The 23,385-nt window shown below is 37.3% G+C and overlaps 1 protein-coding gene across 1 annotated transcript in view; it reads left to right on the plus strand.

Annotated features, from left to right (window-relative positions):
* LOC112960565 (dynein heavy chain 5, axonemal-like) overlaps positions 1–23,385 on the plus strand; it is a 132,992-nt gene that overhangs the window by 106,789 nt on the left and 2,818 nt on the right. The window contains exons 48-50 of the mRNA XM_026054961.1: positions 1,902–2,090; positions 9,747–9,879; positions 19,375–19,583. Of these exons, the coding sequence (XP_025910746.1) occupies positions 1,902–2,090; positions 9,747–9,879; positions 19,375–19,583 (531 nt within the window). The remainder of the gene's footprint in view (positions 1–1,901; positions 2,091–9,746; positions 9,880–19,374; positions 19,584–23,385) is intronic.

Raw genomic sequence — 23,385 nt, forward strand, 5'->3', positions numbered from 1 at the left:
CTGCTCCTTTGATGAAATTTCAACCTCCGATCAGAATAATCGCTGACTGTTGAAGAGGGCTATTGAACTCAGCAATCCCTTTGAAAATGGTTTTGATTTCAGAGGGGTATAGAGCTTTAGCAGTTGGTTTTGAGGATTCCTCAGGCTAAAAGAAAATTAAAAGACAGAATCCATCATCCCTCTTTTAATCAAAATGCCCAGAAGCTGAATCACAAGGAATGAAAAATTGGGCTCCTTGATTAATTTACAGGACATCCGGGGCACTGGTCCACTCATTGCTTTACTGCCCTGCTTTGTTTGTTCTTATTCCTTCATATATCACTTGCATAAGCACATAGGACCTGAGTTGTTTCCCATGCCCCTGTCTTCATCAATGTTACTCCCATTGTGAAATAAGTCCTTGGTCTAGTGTTATAATCTACACTCACAGTAGCAAATATTTTTCTTGTATCTAACTTGGATTATAGCATTGCCTCAAAATCTACTAGAGCAAAAACAAACAAACAAAAATACCCTGACTCTGCAAAAGCAGTAGATAGCATTTCTTCAAATGCTTATTTCATTCTGTGATGATTGAATATGAGTGTAATAAGGTGCATTGATACTTTCACTTTTTACAGCTCTAAATATGCAGGTTGAGTTAACTGTATGCATGCTATCTGCAAGACATGTATTAAATCCTACTTGGAACCTAATTATCATTACCCTTTGTCTCACAGACAGAATTAAGTCTGTAATGTGTTATGTTGTTATCAAGGTCAGATCCATAGATGGTGTAAATCAGCGCAGCTTTTCTAGCTTTGATGCAGTTGCAGCCACTTACATCCATTGTCTTTGAGTTTCTAGATTTGCAAGCATAACAAAATTACAGATGACCCTTTTTGTTCTTTCCTCAGAGTTTGTAAGTATTGGCTATTAGAATTATCTTCTTAGAATATACCAGTTCTAATGTAAGATGTCAAAACAGGAAACATGAGAAATAGAAGATAGCTTGGCTTAGGAGTTCAGTTCTGGGGCAAGCCCTCTTCATTGTTTGATCAGTGGTTCAAAGGTCATTAGAGATAATTAATAGTTATTATTTAGTGAGGGCTGGTGAAATAAGTCACAGTCCAGTTCCTCCTGGAGAGGAATTGCCATTGACCTGACAGTTATAGACTTACTAATATTTCAGCAGAGATTTCTGAAATAGCTATTATCATTCAAGCAAAGGGCAGCTTTACTGTAATACTGTGTGAGTTGTATCTTAAGTAAAATAATTGCATTTCAGAGGAAGGGAAAGTAAGGAGGGGGAGACTTAAACTGAAAACAGCTAAAACAAAATTGGCTCCCGTCATAAAATCTCTCGGTACTTTGTAGATGGACAGCGCTAGTTTTATTCATTGTGCTCCATGCCTTAGAAGCCTGAGAGACTGAGTAAAACAAAACCTATTAGAAATGGCAATTGGTCTGATTGTTAGGGGTATCGGTGTGGGGTGGTGCAGTGGTAGTAGATCTATAAAGAGAAAAAGCTGGTGGTGAGGGGTCAGTGTCCACATTCAACATGTTTCAGACAAACTCTAGTCTGATTGAGTGGAATGGAATCAGTCTGGGTACTCTGATACCACTCCACAGTATGGACCAAAGCCTGGTAAGTGAAGATAAGCAGAAGAGCAGTTCAAAAATACACTCCTTATCTGAATGAAAATGCTGATGTAGATGCAGCCTATGTTAATGTTTTTGTGTAACTTGGGCTTAGTACTTGGCCAGTAAAATGGGTGTACTTCCACTGACCTATTCACATCTGTTGTTTCATAAGTTGAGGATTTTCCTCTCTTCTTATATATTTTCATGGGTTCTTTCACTGATATATTTTTAGAAGGAAAATTGCATTTTTTTTCTAATTTTTTCCTTTTTACTTTAAGGTATTTGGACTTCACCCTAATGCAGATATAACTTACCAGACTAACATGGCTAACAAGACATTAAGTACAATAGTGAGCATCCAGCCCAAAGACGGCAGCACTGGAGGAGGGGAAACCCGAGAAGCAATGGTGCAGCGTCTTGCTGATGAGATGCTGGAGAAGTTACCTCCAGATTACATCCCACATAAGGTATATGCTGCTGTATAAATACAGATATTTTATGAAGATATGCAGGAGTGTTTTATTGTGCTTTATTTAATCTAACTGGTGTGTGTTTTAAAAAGCTCTTAAAATGATGCATAGTGTTTTAGAAGTCTGTTTTGATTTGTCATCTAAAATATCCTACATCAGAAATGTATATTGTAAAAGCAATAGTTTGCTTAATGAGTCACCTCACCTCAGGAGGACATCAGTGCTTCTTTTTGAAGGATCAGTGATCTTATAATAGGTGCAGGTTTTTTGGAGTTTGACCTGTAACAGACATATTTACTGGTCTTTTCTTGCATTTTCAATTAACAGTCTCATTAAATGGAAAAATCCAGAAAAAAGGATATCTTTTCATAAGAATGGATCTGGTATCTTACCATGTGTGTCATGAACAGTAGTTGTTGAAAATCTCTCATAGTATTTCCACACTTTTATTATTTACAGTCTTTCTTTGTGCTGATAATGCTTTTCCCTGCTTGCAGTCCATGCTTTTTGTAGAGTGTCCAGTATGCAGTATTACAGTTTGTCGTGTCGTCCTTCATTTTCTTCTCTGGCCAACTTAGAATGTCCATTTAGGATATGACCAATAATCTTGGGGCCTTGCCACTACTTCCTGAATTCTGTTATATTATTCATCTTAGTTTTAATATGTCTTGTATAAATAGCCTCTTCTGTACAGTCATAATTCATCTCAAAACAACTCTTTTCAGTTCTCTCTTGGCAAGCCACTTTACAATTTGCAACTTTTCTTTTATGAGATTTCCTAAAGAGCCTTCTCCATGTTGTTATTTTTCCATCCATTCCTGCCTGTATATCTCTTTTAGCCATCCCTGTATTGACTTGCTCCCAGTGGGAGTATATTAATCATTTATTTGTAGAACTTGGTTTGGGATGCAGTCAGTTTTCTGCTTTTCATATTATTATTAGATAATAATAATATATTAATATTAATATATTTAACATATTAATATGTTAATAATATTAAGAACTATTGTAAATAATACATAAAATAATAAACTATTAAAATAATAATTAATTAATAATTTGATAAATTTAATAAAGTTTCTGTTCTTCTACACCTTGGATTGTTCTCAGTCCTTTTCCCTTATCCTTCCTAGAAGAGTAAAGGAAGGATTGGGAAAGGAAGGATCCTGTCTTATTGCCCTGTACAGAACTAATTTCTTCTAGTTTTATCGAGTCCCTTAGATAAATTTTTCAGCTTACAATAGTGTTTAAATACTGAATGCCTCGGTGGCATATATGGTTTTGCCACATTTGTAGTATGTGTATTGAGCTAATTTTTTCAAGAAATTTGCTAAATCTTCCAAAGGACTGTTTCTTAATTCCTTTGTTAAATTCTTTATTGCCAACTTTTTCTTCCTTAAGAATTACTAATACTTAGAAGATATCAGTAGTATTGGATCTTATATTGTGACGAGAGGATATTCTTGTCCTCTGTTTTTACCCTTCAGAAAGTTGTGCAGTGCCTTTTAGTCTGTGTAAAGATGCACGCATATTTGTTTAATCCTAATTTCACTCAATTGTTTGAACAAATGACTAGTTTTCTCTGGCATTTCTTCTGGATAATCTTGGTCTCATTCACTCTCATTCACTCAGGTTATCTGTAAAAAACACATATAGAATAGGCCTCCCCTTTTCAGTTATTTCCTTGAATGTCTCAGCTTTGCAAACCAGGTATGCATCCAGGGACTGTAGTAAAGAACAGAGGTCTGGTGGGTTTCTTTTGAAAGTTCCAACCTGCACTCTAAACTTGTGTCCATTTTTCCACTGTATTAGGGTATAATACATACTTTTCCATGTGACTCTATAAAAAAGCCACCACCAATTATTTTTACTGCTGTTTCACTCTCATCACCCAGTTGTATGACAAGCTATCTTATCTCTTCTCATGATCTGCCAAACATGCATGCAGCTTTTTTATTTTCTCATAACAATCATGCATATAACGATGTTCACAATCAGATGGTTCTTTGCTCCTGTACCACATCTCTGACATCTTCTCTGCATTACAGGAAACCTCTTTTGCTTCAATTTGCTTGACAGCTCTTCTCTAATGATTCAAGTAAGGAGATTCACATTTTGCAGGACAAACCAGTATTAGGTATTAATACTTTAGCGTCAGCTTTCTTCCCCCTCACGTTTCTTCTAACAGACACAGTCATTCTGTTGGATGGACTTTTCCCCACTATATTTCTTGTAAATGTACTCTGAACTCAGGATGTAAGTTTGTTTCATTGCCTTATCAATAACTGTAGATACTACTTCCTGGTGATTTCCAGTTAGGCAGTTTTCTCAGACTGTGTACAACTCGATCAGTGATCTGTGCTTCTCTTTGATTAATCATACCACTCCATTTACATTTGGTTTCTTCTTGTATCATGGTAGTCATGCCTTTGCTCTGAGTGTCTAAAGAACATCATCTGCTCATTTTCTAACTGTTTTGGCAGTAATGTGTTCCTCTGTACATCTCTTTGGTTGTGTCAGCTGCTTCAGATTTTAGTTCTGCAGTGTTATGAGATTTGGCATTATTTCCAATAGTTCATTCATCTGATTCTTCAATGTCGTCTTCTTCATTTTGCCCAATGGATTTACCTTTTCTCTCATTCTCTGGATCTTAGAACTAATTTGGATCTTTACCAATGCTTCTTTCGGCAGAGGGGAATTTCCATTCTCTCCCATTAGTGCCCAGTTCTGCCTCTTTGCTACATTTTTTTTATAGTGCCAAGAGTGTGGCTATCTCTTTACACAATAAGCAAAAAATCTGTATTAAATATGCTTCTCATCTAAATTGAAGCTGTATTATTCTGCAACCTACTAGAAAGGGTGGAGAGGACAGGAGTAAGCTGGAAAGAAAGCTGAGTTTGGTAATGGAGTTTGCATAAACTGACAAAAAGACAATGTCTAAAATACCAAAAGAAAAAAAAAGACTGTGTTGACTAAGGTATAACTAAGAATTTCATTTGTCAGAGCAGAAAAGAAGAGACAGATTTCAGACATTTGCTGAGGGAAAAAGCAATAGAATTTAGCAGCAGACTGAATATAATAAGCAAAGGAGCAAAGTGAAATTAAGTTTGAAGCATAAGGAGTGAATTGAATTATGTAGTTGCTTTCTGTGATGTCTGAAAAAGAGGAATGAGATGGGTTCTGTTGCTATCAATTTAAGTCAACATTTGGACATTCAGGACATTATTACTTACTAGACTGGTTTAACAACCCTGAAACAAATAAGACTAATCTACTAAATTGTAAGAGTCTGACAGAATGTGGTGAAAAGAGCCCTATGCATGCCTCACTTCGTAAGAGCAGTAAAAAGAGAAACATTTTAGTAGTCCTAGCAGTGCAGCTTGGGGGTGCTTTTAAACAGAATATTGTGCTCCAGTAAACCCACTATGTGGTAGTCTTTGGAAATCCAGTTATAGAGATACTATCTGGGCAGAAAAGGGACAAAAAATTCAACTGAAAGTAATTAGAAAGCAAATGGTCTGTAGGGGAAGCGGCAGGCACCTCTGTTATCTTTGTCCACCTCTTGTGGCTCCCTTAGAAAGTGTGGAGTGAATTTGATCAGAGTGAAAACCCCAACGGACTAGATAAGGGACAGATTGTGCTGAAACAAATTGTCTGATGACATTCAGCGCTCTGGACTGTGCTTTCAGACACTGTGAAGCCACAGAAAACCCAGACATAGACGCCTTGATTTCTCCTTTATATCCTTTGGCAATGACTTTGAAACCAGCAACTTTCAGAACAGGGCAGTCATTTTACTCTATCATATATGCTTATTTTTTTAACGCGTGCTTGTAACCCTTCCTCTAACCAGTCAAATAACTGACCTAATGTCTATCCCAAGGACTCTAAATGCAACCCCTCTACATGCTTTATCAGACCTCAGGCTGACATAGGTGATACAAAAGCAAAACAAACCTTCCTCCTGACCTAAAACTATCCTTAGTTTTCTCATTCCACAGGCAGAGGCAGCATGAGAGCTCTGCTCTTCATAAGCCCTTTTGCTTTTGGGTCTTGCCACAGGTAACAGAGAGATCAGCAGTAAAATTATTAGGTCCAGCTAATCCATGTGGATGAGGACAGATGCAAGGATGAATGTCAGCCTGTCACACACACAGGTTTATAATGAAAAACAGTCTCCTTGCAGCTTGAAAACCAGCTTGCTAAGGAATAGACATGGAAAGATTCCAAAGATACTGTACTCTATTGGAGGTTGGCTTTTAACCTCAGCAGAAATGTGTGTGTGTGTGTGGGGGGGGGGTCTGAAATAGTTTTGTAGTATAGATTTCCTCTAATTCTTCACTAAGCCCATGACTCCATTAGCAAGTATTTCAAAGAGTTCATCTGAGGACCCCAGGCCTTCATTAGATGTGTTTTGGGAGAATTTACTTTGGTGTAACAGTAGTCTGGATTGCAGATAGAACACCCACTAGTGGCTGGAGTACATTAGGCACCTTGAAGCATACCATTTGGGTCAGTTTCATTTGAAAAGAATCTGGTTTGTATGCATTAAGTCAGGAGATTTGTTTCAAAAACACATTCCTGGTCTGAACTGAAACACTAATGCAGATGATTTCTAAGATGTCATTGGTTTACTTAACAACCTTGTCAGATACAGTGCTCATCCAGCGCTAGAGCTTCAGGCGTTTCTAATTGAAAATGATAAGCATCTGTTCATGTACCTTGCAGTTTGAAAGTGGAAGTAATTCAGTTTCTTGAACGACTATAGTAACTTACTTGATCACTGATCAGAGTGTCCTATACAGGATGCAATGGTAAAGGTGGTAGTGACCTGAGGACAGATAGCTAAGAAATGTGCATTGAGGAATCTCACACAGTAGAAATAGGCACTGCAACATCATGCAGACATTAAGGTCATGATTTTGCTTCCTTCTTTCTTAAATCATCTTATTTTATGTTAGCTGACAACTGTTTGCATAATGAGAAGGAGAAGCTATATGTGGGCTTTATGGAATTAGTATATTAATCTCAGAAAGGCTATTTTGGTTAGTGAGTTCTGTCTTTGAGTTTCTTTTCTGTCAGTCAGGATCCATCTCTTTATATCATAATAAATACAGATTTGGAAATCTGATTGCTTGATAAGAATTCTAATATAAAACAATCAAAACAATCAATCGTACCTTGGAGATGATATTTAAAACTAATCTTAACAAGACATCCTAGAGAGGCACTATTTTATATCTAGTAAATCTCACTGCAGATCAGGATTGATTTGTATACAACACGATGAGATCTGTGTCATTTTTTGCAGTCTTCATATGTTGTTATGCTTGATGCTCCAGGCTGAGTGCCATGAACTCATCTAGGATGGATTAACAAATTTCTACATTGTGGGTTCATTCCATTATTTGTACGTACATGAAAACAAATCATAAGAATTCATAAAATCTGAGAATTCACTCATTAAGCAAACTGTGCAATTATCAGTACAGTAATATTTTAGATGTTTTTATTTCATCTTCTCTTTTATTTCATAAATAGCAACATTTTGGAAAATAGTGGTTTCAGCAAAATCACCAGTATGACTTTTCCTCAAATGGGAGAAGTTCTTACTCTAAATTATACAAAAAAGGAACAAATGCTTTGCAGGCTAGAAAAAAATTGTATTTCTTATTTAAAGGACAAAATGCATGGGCTGTATTCTGTTTCATTCCCTTATTATTAATGCCACACACTAGGCTTCTCCTTTTCAGTATTGTGGCAAAATATGCATGGGAAAAAAGACAAAAAAAAAACCCAAAATTTTTCTTTTGGCTATTTTGGCAAAGAGAGGATTATCATTTCCTCTGAAATTTTCAGAAATCAGAGGCTTTCCCTGGATCTTGTATGAACAAAAAATTAGCATACTTCGTCATGTAAGTTATCCAAAATGAATTTGTTTTCTCACCTCTAATATTGTGCTAGCTGATTTTAGTAGTTTTTTCTTTTAAAGGAAGAAATAAATTGATTCATCCTGTAAAATGAACTGTCAGACTGCAAAACATTAGCATAATTCGTTGGCACCTATTTCTTGGACATTCTTTCTGACAAACTCATGTGTCCTTGTGATTAAAATATAATGAATAACCTTGCTAGTAGCTGTCTCCCAAGGACAACAGTGTATGAAATTTAAAAAGAAGTATTTTCCTGGGCTTGAAGCTGAAACCTGAAAAATGGAAATTGTCAAAGCATTCACTCATTTATACTAACAAGTATAACTACTCAACTGCTACACTTATATTCATCTTGTAGAAACCTACTCTTCAATAAAATACTTTTTAGTAATGTTTATTCTGCATATATCTGGAAAAACAAAAGCAAGATCCAATGGATTTCTGTCCTTGATGAAATAGCACTTATTATACTAGATCTTGTGGCTACTGTTAGGCTGCAATAGAATTCTAATGATATTCTGCTGTTTGAAAGTAATTTAAAGACTTTCTAACTCTGTTACTTCATCATCTTTTGGAAGTGACAACTCAAAATAAGCTTTTATTTGAGCAAACTAATCTGATGGGTCTTTTCGGATAAATTCATGGCCACATAGGTATGTGGATTTAATACTTTATTTTACTGTTTGAGATCTCATTTTAGTTCCAAAGTCTCTTTGCAGAATTTCTCCTGCAGAGGAGATGTGAAAGACAATACATGAGGTCGAGTAGCAGAGAATACAGTGTGAAGGCCTTTGGCTTCCTCAAAGCTGAAATTTAGTGGGGAAAAACACTTGAAAATCTTACAGTCAAGAATTCTGTCAAAAACATTATGCTTCATGAGGCACCATGATTTCTGCAGGTGCCACTAAATCCTCTCTCATGCATTGTTGTGTACAGTGCAGTTTGATATGCATGAAGCATACTATATATGCATTATATGCTAAAGTAAAACAAGATAATTTTGCTACTGTTGCTGTCACCCGTGCCTAAGTAACATAGGCAACTAAGTTGCATTTTGAAAATTTTCTCTCCAATATGTGTGAAGCCATTACCCTTAAAAGTTAAAAACACCAAAATCTTTTACCTGCAAAATGGTGCACATAATGGTCCAGCAGAATTCTGTAGCATTTGTATTATTCCTGGCAATCTTGCCTCTCTAGTAATGCATCCATAAGCATCTTGTTTCATAACTGAGTCAGATGCTATTGGAAGTAGCAGTTCTACATATCTTAGTCTTTATATATCCTTCTGCTTGTTAAGTCAAACTCCATTTGTAGTGTTATTTCAACTCAGTAGGGCAAGAGGAGGTCATGAAATTCACCTAGCACAGTTTGGAAATCTAAAGAAGTTACTTTCAAACATGATTTTGTATAGCATGTGATTTTTTTAAAAGATCTAAGACCTTGTGGCCTAACAAGGACAGAAGCAACTGCTGTCTCTCTTCCAAAAGAGGGAATTTTCCTTTCTTAGCATAGTGAAGCAGCTCCTTTTGGTAAGCTGATGAGTCACAATGTGCTAAATCTTACAGTTAGCACAGGACTTTTATTGGCCATCTGTTACATAAAAGTTTATTTTCTCAGGAATTATGGGAAACAATTGAAAAAACAACTTTTTGCTTTCAGAAAATTACTACATGGAAAAAAGAGATAAATTTTATAACAGTTGAGCTATTCTTGTTTAGGTGAAAGCCCAGCTGCGAAAGATGGGAGATATTCAACCGATGAATATATTTCTATGTCAAGAAATTGACCACATGCAACATGTTATATCAAGAGTTCGAGTTACACTGACCAATCTCAAATTGGCTATAGATGGTAAGTTACAGTATTAAGTATGATACTAATTAAGATGCAATATTTTTTGCAAAAGGCTCCTCATAATATATTACTGAATAAATATTTTCCCTCCCTCCCTCCCTCCCTGTTTTCCTCTTTCTCCTTCCTTCCTCCTTCTTCTCTCTCTCTCCCCATTTTTTCTATCATATTACCACTTACTCTAGCTCTTAAAGCTGCACCTCTAGACTGCATCTCTAAAGACACTCCACCTTTATTTATTCCATATGTATGCGCTCCAGTATTGCAGTTCAGTATGTCCACCAGCACTGCTGCACTTCTGTTAGTCTCTCTAGGATTTTGCAGAGCTCAGAGGAGATGAATTGCTTGATTAGGTCCGCAGGTCACGTGCCACAGTCATTTACCAAATTAAACTGAGACATAATGATATAGAACAAGGGGGAAGTGTTGCTGCTAAGCAACTGAGAGACAGAGTGCTCAGGAGGCCAGGTAGTAAAGACTCTAATTTCAGATGAGTTTTGCAAGGTTTATGAAACTGATTTTACCAAATAGGATGGCTCTGAATGGAATCTCAAGTGAGCAGGGGAAGCAGTCAAAAGACCATGACAGGGATATGCTTTTAGCCATCACAGGAGGTAGGCAGCAGCACTCTATCTCTTGGAGGCAGGAGTGTTTGGCTGAAGGTAAGCAATGGTGAATGCAATTAATATAAATTCAGTGTACAGGAGACCAGAGGCAGGTAGGAAATTTGATCAGAAATGGAGTGAGGGAAAAGAAGGGATGATGATGTTACCATCTGCTTTTCTATTTTCACTTCCCATTTTGCTCATCTGTAAGAACTGAGATGGCCATGAAGAAGAATATAATGTTGCTCAGCCAAGCTTCTTGTTAAGTTGGAAGAAGATTTGACAATAAATGAAAATGTATCAGGAAGGGTTCAGTTCCATGGGTTAAGAGCTCACCCAAGTCTGCTGTTCTCCAGATTAAGAGAGTCACGAAACATCTGATAGATGTAAGCTGTACCCTGTAGGGAGAACGTAGGAGTGCCTCAAAAGCAGTTACATCTGCTGTGGATAACGGCAGTACTGTAATCTCTCTCATTGATCTTTTACAGTCTCTTGACAGTAAGTCAAGTCTGAAGGGAGATTTTTTTTAATTTGTATTTTTGTTACATAAGAATCAAAAGGGGTTTTCCTATCATTTGTATGATTCCCAGAAGCAACAATGCACGCTTCAGAAACATCATGCCTATAATCTGCATCTAGGAAAGAGGTTTATAAATGTACCCAAGACTAATTAGACTCTGTATCCTGTGATAACCTGTGCAAAGACCAAGCTAAAAGAAGCATTTGTCCTCTGTTTCAGAATTGAGCTGAAAGTTCCCTTGTAGATGTGCATAGTGTCCCTCTTCAATTTAATTAAAATAATTCTTTCTGCCTGAGAAAGAATTAGTCTTTCCTTGATCATGACAAATATATTTAAAGTCTCAAAATGTACAATATTCTGCAGAGGGTGGATGAGTAACATAATTTATTTGCACTTAGTATTCAGTTCCACAGTGGGCATAGTCCTGTACCAGATGCTTAATGAAGTTAATGCTGTAACATTTGTACAATCCTTTTAAACATTATAATTTTCTAAGGGACAGGCAAGTTAAGTATAGTGAAAAATCACTCTGAAAACAAAATTGATGTATAGTTAACAATAGTGATTAATGGCTCCTGAGAGATTCATGATATATCAAGTGCATGTGGTAATGCTTTAAGTAGGAGGTGGAAAGAATGTTTAGGCACTCTGTCTTGCCTCAGCAAGGGGGAAAGCCCAAAACTCTCTTATGGTAGATTCTCCCCCAAAGCTTTCCAAGTGAGTCAAGTAGAATCTCAAGTCGGTTGATGTGCTCATTTTTCTTTACAATGAGATAAACTGATCTGCCTGCTCAAACAGGTCATGGGAATTTTGACATCTGCCCTGGTCATGCATCTGGCTCTGGCTTCATGAGCCCATTAAGGCCTGAGCAGCTGCTTATAGCATATCAAACTTCCAAACAAATATTACATTTAAAAATATAGGGTATCTTAATGTTGTGTGATGTACCTTTGTGAAAGGAGGTCTGAATATTTGATTCTGTAGGTTGGATATGAGTAATAGACTTTGTCATTTTGCTTATTGCTTGCTGAGTACGTTTGAAACTATTTAATTTGATGCCCTTCTCAGTGAGAACCCATGTGCAGCTGAACATGAGTGATGTTGAGGGAATTAGCAGAGGTAGTTTCGTGCCTCTATCCAGAGGGCAGATTAAGCAGTGTTCAGCTTTCGAAAGGGGTGAGGATGCTCAGGATCTCTCCAACGTATTTATTGGCAACCGTGTACCACAAGCCTGCATCTCCACCAATAGACTTTGCTGCCCAGAAGGATACTTTTTTGGATCAAATTGTAATAATTAGACTGTAGCTGTGCTTTATACTCTCTGTTATGTCACAATTGTTAGTTCTGTTTTAATTACTTATTGATTGCCCAGAATTTATTTCACAGTTGGAATAATACAGAGCTTCACATAAATCAGGAAGCAGCAATGATGACTGTCTTCTCAAGTGACCTAAATAGAGACTTTGTTCCAAATGGAGCAATCATTTAGAGACAAGGAAGGAGCTGTGTTCTCATCTTTTCATTTTGGGAGCAGTAAGACATGGGGCCTGAACCAGAACTCCAGATCCTAATGGGATATAAACAGCAAGTCTTGAGTCCATGCCAGATTGTGACCATATTCTCTGTAGAAACAGCAATACCAGCTGTAGGTTCCTGTGGATGTGCCTTGCCTTCCTCCGGTGGAAGGGTAGATGTCTCTAGCACCAGAGTACTAATACCATAGCTGTTTACTGTGAAGTAGACACTTCAGATTATCTCTCCCACTAATGAAGATATTGTCTTTAGATGCAGTAAAATGTAATGGCCCTTCCAGTCATTCCTAGTCCCTGCTAGAGTTTGAGTAAAGTGGAACCAAGTGTGACCTGTCTGGGAGATCGAGGAGTCTCTAATGCCTCCATGCACTGAAACAGGGGTGTTAAGTGTTTAGAGGGCACCCAGATGTGTCCTCTGTCAAACAGAGTGAGAAGACAGATTTTTGTGGGAGTTCTCCTCAGTCCCCCTTGAGCAGCTTCTATGAATCTCAGTAGTGGAGCATGCTGGTGGCCCTGAAAGTTGATACTGAACCCTTGGCAATGGAAATACACACAGCTTTTGATATAGATTTATTTTCTGCTTTTTTTTAACCTACTTAGTATTCTGTTTAAGGGCCTGTCATGTATATAAATGGGAAAGAAATAAATACTTAACTCATTTATTTATGAGTATGTCCTATATTCTACTTTTGTCATAAAACTACATCCACTTTGCATTTGTTTCTGGTACCTTATAATTTTGTGTTTTCAAACTAAACTTTTGGAACTGCCTGTTTCAAGACGAATTAAAGCCATGCAGGAAACCTTAGATTTATTACACTTTCATGTTATATATGTGTCACATGATCATAGAACTCCCACTGTTATTTATACAATCCTTACAGAGTTAGGAAAAATAAGTCCTTTTCCTCTTAATTTATTTCCTGAGAATGCAGCAATCCCACTGAAAGCTTTTACGTGACTTGTAATATGTTAAGATTTGTTTCCACAGCTTGCTGGCCCAGAGTTTTTGTTCCTTACAAGACGCATTGTACAAATACCTATGGCAGACATAGAACCAACATAGAAGGCAAAAGTAGTGAAATCAATAGAAATAGTAACTTCAGAAGTCACCATGGCATTCATTATGGAGAAACTCTACAAGACTTAAGCAAACTTTCCACTGCAACTACAATTTAGCACCCATAATGTTACAAGGCTAGCATATTTTCATGCATATAATGTACACGGTACATAATCCACACACCAGTATTTGAAAAAAAGTTCACAGATAACTACATCTACACGGATAACTACATCCTACACTAAAAGCAAAGGGAATCAGAGCTTTTGGTAAAAAGGTCAGGAACAAGGATATTACTAAGGGGAGAAGAGGACTTCGCTGTTTGCCCTCTTTTTTATCCAAACAGGCATATACCATATGCTTCTCCTGTAAATAATGCATGGGTTATATTCATGGAAACTCATGAATATTAGTATACTAGCATGTTTCAAGCATATGTTTATGCCAGCTTGAAAAGTGTGAGATAATGTAAATGAGACTATTGAGAGAGAAAGTTTTGAAGTGATGCATTTTCATGTGTGTTTCTAATATTTTTAGAACATTATAATTCAGACAAAGCTAGAAGTCCCATAGTATTAATAACCAGATCTTGAGGAATACTGGTGCATTTCACTAGTATCCATACATCTCACTCATGGGTTTGGTATATTATTAAAAACTTATTAATCACTTGCTTTGAGCTCATTACCATGCTTATACTGCATTTCTAGCCAGTGTGTTGGCTTTAGGTGTTTCCTTATTGTTATTCATAAGAGAATACGTTGAAGCCCAGAACTTCATGCAGACATGAGGTGGCATGTATTTCTGTGTGCATAACAGCTATCACTTAGAATTCCTAGGTCATCTGCACAAACTTATGTTCAGCCTCTGAAAGAATAAGATAAAGATTCCCTATTTTTTTACTAGAATACTATGATCTTGGCAGTAGATTTTACATCCTGTTCCTGCAAGTGAATTCACATCATTGTATGTATTCCTTTGCAAGGGGGATATAACTGCACTTCAGAAGAGCCTAAAGAAGTAGGCACCAATTTACTCTGTTCTGTGTGGGGAGACTAGTCTTGCCAAAGCATGCATGAAAGGCAGTTTCCCACAAATGGAGAGAGTATTGACTTCTTCAAATTGCCTGCAAAACTGAGGACACTAAAACTGCTAAGTTCTGCCTAGTCTAATAATGCTTTAATTCTGCTAAGACTAATAAAATTTTAGTTTGGCCTACTGATTATGGTCATAGACTTCTAGACTGAAAGATCTCGGGCCTCTCCCTTACTGATTCTTACAGGGTGTGTGTGGAAGGCTTGTAGGGATCATCTGTGTATTCAACTTTAGGATGAATGCTTTATTTGAAGATGATTAAAGACACTCAGTGAAGGCATTAATGGAATGTAACAATGAGGAATTCAGTTGAGGAATGGAGGAGACGAGTCTAGTGTGTCTTATGGTGTAGTTACTCTTGGCTCAGCAAATGTCATCCATAATTTACCTACCATCCTGATAAAGATACTAGGGTGCTTCCTGTTATCTTTTACAAAGTATAATGTTATTTCTGGACTTCTTAAAAAATGTTACTTATGTTTGCCATGATGCTGGCTAGGAAGTCTGCTTAGATGAACACTGTACAAATTTAGCACAAACTACAGAAAACAGTTTGTCTGCCCACTGAATTACTCTAGCTTCGAATAGTGATTTGTATTGCTTTTTGCTGTTTGGGGGTGTGTGCATGGATTTTCATTTACAAATTATTGCTTTAAAAATTTTATTTTCAATCATTATGGTGGGTATGGGCAAGTGCATTTGGTACTAGAGCAGGTAAGTTTTCAGAACAATTTGCAAGGCTAGACTGTATGTGGTTACTTTCAAATTGCCTTCTTACTTACTGAAGGAATAGGCTGTTGCAGAAAATGTCGGATTTAAGTGCTTTTGTATGTAAAAATCACATGCAGCTCAGGTTGCTCAATTCATTTTCTCTCTCCTGATTTGAATAATTAATTCAGAGGATTCTCCAAGAATCTTCAGAGAAGAAAGGTGGGGAACAAACAGAAAACAGAATGGGAGCATAGGTTAGGTGCAGCTGAGGAGAATACCACAGTCTACAAGTAAAAAATGGAGAGTGTTGTGAATCGTAGGGCTCTGTTGCCTGATTTACTCTTCCTGTTCTGGAGACCAGGGGAAAAAGAAGGTGCGAAATTGTTGAGGGTCTGGACATTAAAATACCAAGGTGGATTAAATGGGTTTCTGAGAGTATCCCAGGAAACATTTCCAAATGCTGAAGTGCCCAAGTGCTGCAAGTGAAGGACAAGGAAATACACAAAAGGCTGGCTGAAGCAGAGAAGTTGACTTATTTCAGCACAGCAGTGGTGTTCACTGAGCTACAAGGAATTTATTGAAACGTGCAAAGAAAAGATTAAGGTTTAGGTATGGGGAAACACATATATCAGGTTTTATTGTTTTTATCTCTTACTCTGTATATCTTGTACCTTTGGGTGGAGCGATAAATAATGCTTTCTTTGGGGAAAGCACATGCAAGTTAGCCATTGCCATAAGGCAGAGAGGGAGGAAAGCTTATGAAGTGACAAGCAAGTTGGGCTTGTCTGGTCAACATGTCCAACAAAGAAGAGGGAGTTGCAGCTTGATGGTAGAGGCAATGAGTGACAGGACCATGTAAAGTGGTCTAATGATGCCCTGTTGCTTGGGAAGTAAACTTGAATGGGGATTAAAGACTGGAAAGATCAGCTTGCTCTGGTTGTAACTGTGACAGTCAAAATGGATTGATGCTTTMATTTAGATCCATCCTGTGTGTGTGGTTAAGGCTGGCTATGCAGAAGGACAATGTTCCGCCCAGACTCATTGTCTAGGAAGCATTGTCTTCAAGGGATGGTCTCCAATCCTACTATAATTATATCAGCTCTTGACTAACTGCACTTGATGGAGAAATTAGCTTCCTCTCATCTCATTTATATCCTATATAATTATTCTATTTTTTTTTGATTCACACCTGTGCATGTGGGTAGTGAATCAGACTGTGGATGAAGCTTTTTTTGTTGTTGTTGTTCAAGAATGTTCCTTCATTTCTAACTTAATCTGCTCATCTAGATGGGATATTCTTATTTTCTAATTTACATGCAGGCTTTCCCAAATGTAAACTTCAAAATGTAGATCCAAATTCAGATTTTATGAATTTCTCAGTCCTCAGATCCCGCTCAGGGTAGGTGTGATAGTGAAAAGGGGCTACTGCATGAAAGAATACAAGTCCTGATACAGTCCATACAAAGCTTTATATCTATTGAATGAGTAACCCTAAAAACAGATCAACAGACAGTTTAAACTTACTGATATGTGGTTTTGACATAGTTACTTTAATTAGCAATAAAAACTAGTTATCCTAATTATCCTAAAACCACTAGTTAAAAATTAGTAGCTTTATTTGACTTATTATCTACACAGCAATTGGACAGATTTACATGGGGTTTGGAAGTGAGAGAGTAAAAATTTAGGGCAATGAAAAGTGGAATTATAATTTCAAAGCTGTATATACTGTGCAAGCAGTATGGTTACAGTACATATTATTTTGGAAGCATCAAAATGTTCCAAAGTCTTTATCTGAACTAACTTTTTGTCTGTCATTTCATATGGGCTTTATTCCCTTCTGGAAAAGGAACACTGCAAAGCAAATCCCAAAATAACCAAGTTATAAACAGCTGGCCTGTCTGATTCATGGAACGTTCAAGCCTGTCATGTTAAGTTCATAGGACATTCAGTCTCTTCATATGGTAACTAATGCTTTGATTTTCTCAGAAGTTAAATGTGAGAAATGCATGGTGTTGCACTATTCATTCAACATACGAAATGTATTTTTCAAAAGCATTTTATCACCTTTCTCCAGAATGATACCATTATTTTTCCCATGTGATATTAATTTAATTTCTGACCATTCTTTTATTTTTGTCAAAGTATTTTACCTGCAGAAATGCATCTCAACACCCCCAGATGTCATTTAGTGTTCTGTAGTGCTGAAATTCAAGCACTATATCCTTATTGCCAGAGCTGATGCCCACTCACTAGGAATATTTATGCAGCTATGTGGCCAAGGACAGAACTGTGAACATACCTCATCCTTAAGAACAATCTGGTTTAGGAACTTCAACAACTGCTCTGAGTCATCACAGGCAGACATCCTGAGAGGTTGTGATGTGCCAATAGAGGGGTGTCTGGGATTCTTTCAGATTCTGGGATTAGTCGCACTGAACTTGAAAGATCATCATTTGTCAAGTATAAGAGTTTATTAGAGATAAGAGGTTATAGCAAAGCTAAAAGTGTAGTAAAGCTAGAAGTGTAACAGAACTGAAAAAATATGTACATATCAGAGCTCTACGGTTAAAATCACGGAGGCACAATGCATGGTACGATGACTGTTCTCGCCCTTTCCTTGTCCTTATTGGGCCACCCCTCTGGTATAGTGTTCCCTGGATTGTTCTCACCACACTTGAGCTGTGCCAGGATGATTCATGTTCTCCCTGGCAGTTGGCATCAGGGGCATCCCCACTGATGGGTGGATTGTCAGGTCTGCAGGACAGCTGATGTGGATCCAAGTCCACACAAAGGTATGTGACTTACTGTCTCTTCTATCCAATCAAACAATGTCAGACCAAGGTTACACAACAGCTGTATGGCCTTGGTCAATAAAAGTACTTATATCAACAGATAACCCAGTGTTCAAGAGGTGCATATAAATGAGAGCAGGTCATTATCAACTAGGAGAAAATGAAACCTATTTGCAATTGAGATAAGGTGGAAACTGCCCGATTTGCAGACGCTGTTGTACAAGTGTTTAGGGTAGCCAGCACATTCTTCTAAATTAAAAGCTGATGTTTGATTTCTGGATATTCTTCTCCTTCCTCCCAGTTGGGGACCAGCCAACCACAATGGAAGGAAGAGATTTGAAATACTTACTTATTCCAGGCCACGTTTCCATACAGTTATGTTTGGATGGGCCATGGCAGCTCTTGTTTACAGTCACACAGACCACTTCTCTTTCCTTTACATGTACTGTGGTGGGAGCCACCATGTGCTATCACATATTATCCTTGCGGCAATTACAGCAGTTGTATGTACAGTGATGCACTGAAAATTTGTATTACATGAACATTTAATCAGAATGGGGGCTATCAGACCAGTTTCTGTAACTTAAAACATCTTAGCTGGAATATAGAAGACATCATGGGGCATGGGCAATGTGCCTCTCTGTACTATTGACAAACTGGTAAGATGTAAGAACTTCTGGCTCATGGAATAGTGAGTGTCACAGAAAAATCACTGACTTTGAAGAAGTAAATGCCAATATTTAAATGGAGACAACAGTACTACACATGGAATATGTGAGTATGCACTGCCACTGCCAAAAGCAAAATTCTTGCCTCTAGCTTTATTCTACATACTGTTTTCCTACTGGAAGATCTAGGTAATGAAAATGTACAAAGTTATTGTTAATAACAGTGAATTTCATGAATATATTCTCTATCAGGACATGCTTAGGCTATAGATGAGTTGTACAATGTATTTCTATCATTGATCATGTATGAGAGAACCATTAAAATACATAAAAATGTTTTAAATGATTAATCACATTCAAAGTACAGTGTCAATATAATGCATATAGGTAGGGTGTGAGGGAGAAGGAGTTGCTTTCAAAAATAACTTTATATCTGATCACATTAATTTAATTTGCCTTTGCAAGCTTTGGAAAAAGTCATTCTGAATGTTTTACTTATCTTCCAGGAACCATAATTATGTCAGAAGAATTGCGAGATGCTTTAGATAATATGTATGATGCTCAAATTCCAAAACTATGGTTCAGGATTTCGTGGGAGTCTGCTACTTTAGGATTTTGGTTTACTGAGCTTCTTGAAAGGAACCAACAGTTCAGCAGTTGGTTGCTTGATGGCCGACCAAATCAGTTCTGGATGACAGGATTGTTTAATCCACAGGTAAGACTGCCAGATTGATCTTTATGCATTTTAAGTCCTACATTATAGCTAAATGACACCTTGCAGGAATTTCAAGCTAACTCAACCATGATTATATGAAGTGTAATCTAAATACAATTTTTAGCATAAATCTAGGATAAATTTACTTCAAAACCTACAAAGAGATTTTTACTAGACCAGAATACTATTACTGAAATAGTGGAATGCATCTTCTAGTTATGATTATGGTGTGGAAGTGGGTTGAATACATATTTGCACATTTCAACTTTTTTCTCCTTTTTTCTCCTCCTCCATTACACTAATCTGTTTTTCATTCATTTGTGAAAACTCCTTTAAGTAAAAAATAAGTTTCAAAACTTGGACATAGGAAGAAGGGATTTGGACTTACCTCTCAATCTTTGCAAATAAGTTCTTCGAAATGAAAGGTTTGTTTTTCATTCCACCCCAGAATTGTGCCAGACTTGATTTGCAGGGATATATAAAAAGCACAGCCTCTAGCCTGCACCATCTAAAATAAAAGTTTGGCACAAAATGAAACACAAAAAATGGAACAGCTGAGAACAGAGTTGAAAGAAGTAAAGTATACATATCTAGATGATGCATAATAGCTATGTACAGCTGTCCACATTCTTTAAAGCTTGTTATGATTCACAGAAGTTTACAGGAATGGTGAATTGTGGAAGTGAGTCATTCTGGGAGTATCCAGCCAACAGGTTTCTGTGGAGCCTTAGCAGAGAGCTATTTTAAAGCCTTGTTTTAATCTCAATACTTGTTAGCAATGCAAATGTTAGTTGAAACAGCTGGCTAGAAGAGAAGAAGCAACAGTGGCAAATATTCTCTAGGACTACTGATAGACAATATTCATCTATTCTGTCTGAACCAGTTGTCTATTCATACAACTTCGTAGTGTGGAAGTGTGCTTATAGAATCCCTGGATAATGGTTTGCCAAGCAAAAGTAGTAGTTTTAATAAAATGATTATGCTTCCATACTTGATTTGTCAACAACACATTCATTGTGGCACTCTAAAGTATTCCTAAGAAACTGTTGCAATGATCAGGCTAGACACAACCCTAGTAGGCTTTTGGTTTTGTTGGTGTTTGCTTTTGCACTACAAATAAGCAAGAGCTCACAGTTTTGGGCCATTTTAGTTGGCTTTACTTGTGTTTTGGTATTGTGTCGGTTCTGAAATTCAGCCATCCCAGACTGGGTATCTTACTTTTTATTTGATCCATACATCTGGATTCTTCAAAAAGCTGCCAAATGATCAAAGTAAAATGTCCCCAAACAAGTTGTGATTTAATAGACCATAGTAAGTGAGAAAGCCTCCAGAAATATGGAAATTAAACACTTCATAACACACAGTTCTAAAGTCCCTAAATACATAATGTGCAGAGAAGAATTCCAGAATGACACATGTTTACATGATTTAAACATCCTTTTGTGCTGACAATCACAAACTTAAGAATCAGAAGATTATTGTTATAGTCTCCATTTTCAGTGACCCAGGCTGTGGGAGTGGCTCATTCTACAAGAAATTAATCTGAACAAAGACAAATTTTCTATTTTCTATTTTTGGTTAATAATCATATTGATAAGCATTTAAAATTAGTGTTTCATACATTAAAAAAACTGATTTTCATCTCCTCAAGCAAGCTGTGGTCTAATGGCTTGTTTATAATAGCTGAGAAATTGTCAGAAAAATCCTCATTTGTGAGACAAAATGCAGCTCCTAAGTAATTTGTAATCTGTCTACTTGTACAGATCTCACTCTGCTTTATAGTCAATGGATAAATGCCAAGAATAGCACAAGACAATGAAGTAGATTTATAGCGTTGGGAGAACAAGGCACTCCAGCAATAAAAAAAATATATAGGGCCTAACTCTGCCTTCTCTTGGACTGGTTCTACACTGAGATAAATTCAGTGATTTCACAGAAGTTAATCTTTATTTATAGTGGTACAAATGAGAGCTGGCTCAGGCTTATATGTTAAAGAAACCTGATTCCCGCTGTGCCAAGATAACGGGAGTGAGCAAAACAAGAAGTGCTTTGGATTTTCTTCCTGCAAGTTAATCTGATGTTACTGGATTTTGTTCTCAAAAAGTCAAAACTATTCATACCTCACTTCTACCTCCCAGTTTTCCTATTGTGGCAATACTGTTTTATTGTTTCCTTTTCCTTTTTTGCATCTCTGCATCTACTTGCTGTCACTTGTCCTACATGTAGATTTGAAGCCCTGTGAGGCAGAACTTTCTGATTTGTTTCATGTAGCGCTTAGCATAATGAATCCCCAGCCTGTTCCTAAGACCCTTAGATGCCACAGCAATGCAAATACTGGTAAGAATATGAAGTACAATGCCTACATTCCTCAGTGTCCACTTAATTCCATAGTAACCCTGCAATATTTTGCTCTCTGTAAAAAATGCAAAATAAGTAACAAACAAGAAGCCTCCTAAGAAAGGTGAAGAAGAGAAGGCGGTTGTGGAAGCAATAGACTAGACTGATTTCCATATTTCTGTCACTGCTTCCATGGATGTCTGATTCTTCCTCACAAGAAGATTCAGTGGTATTTTTTATGGGTTATTAGAGGCAAAGGAACAAAGCTTTAGGCTAGCTCAGCAGCTTTCAGTGAACAGGTCAGAGAGAGACTGGGGAAAAGGGAGGTAAATAAAGAAGAAATAATGTTCCTAGATTTTGAAATCTCTAAATAAATAAACAAAGGTAAAGACTACCGGAAACTGAAGTGAATGTCATGGCAAGTGGTCAGTTATGTTCTCCACAGCAGGGTTCTGGGGAGAATCAGACTCTCACCCCTGTAGCAGCATCTCAAGCCACTTGATTTTTTCCTGCTATTTATTGTGCCATTCACCTTCTCTGCGATACCCGACCATGCCTGCAGCTCACAGCCATAGTCTTTAAACACTGTCTAGGATTCGTTATTATGAGCAGATGATCTTTACAAGTCCCACTGCAGACAGTGAATAGGTCCTGCTATCTCTGTAATGTCTGTTGTCTAAATCTTGTTCCTGAAGACAGTGCACATCTCTGAGCTTACTTTTATTCCAGTGTTTGCACAAAACCTTTGAACTGATTCCCTTAATACAGTCATTGCTCTGTCCTGTCCTCTTCAGACTCTTATCTTCTTTAATATTTTAGTTTATCTGGGGTCTGGTAACCCTCTGGGGCCTTCTGGCAGCGAACAATTTTTGTATTTTAAACTATTGGTACTAGCATGTTTCTACAAATTAAAATTCCACAAATTAACCACATGGATTCTCTTTCATTTAATGGCATTTCTGATAGAAGAACTTGGCCTTTAATCCTGTCTCCCTTAGCTAGAGTTCTCAACTACTTCAAATACAATTACAATTATCTTTGCTATCACAAAACCTCTTTAAAATACTTGTCCTGGTGTCTCTGGGATGATATTAGCAAGAAGCAACCAGTGTCAATTAACTGAACCATTTGAGCTCCTGTACATCATCTCATGTCCTTATAATTTGAAGGATATATAGTAGCTAAGAAATATTTAGCACCTGCAATCAATCCCAGCAGGCAGAGGCTGACCCCCCGCTTTCAGTTGGACCAAGCTGCTGATGTTTCAGCATGTGACTTTTTTCCCTTCCTTTGGCACTGAACGGCACTGAACCATATGCAGCTCAGCACAGCCTCCTGTGCTATGAATACTGAAGAGAAATAAAAAAGCCTGTTCATTTCACAGGCTCCGGTATTCAACTTTAAGTTCCCTCATTGCTGCTGATTACTCCCAAGGCACACTACTGGATCTCTAATCTCCTTCTTT

Source organism: Apteryx rowi, unplaced genomic scaffold (assembly GCF_003343035.1).
Source record: "Apteryx rowi isolate R43461 unplaced genomic scaffold, aptRow1 scaffold_977, whole genome shotgun sequence".
Lineage (NCBI taxonomy): Eukaryota > Metazoa > Chordata > Aves > Apterygiformes > Apterygidae > Apteryx > Apteryx rowi.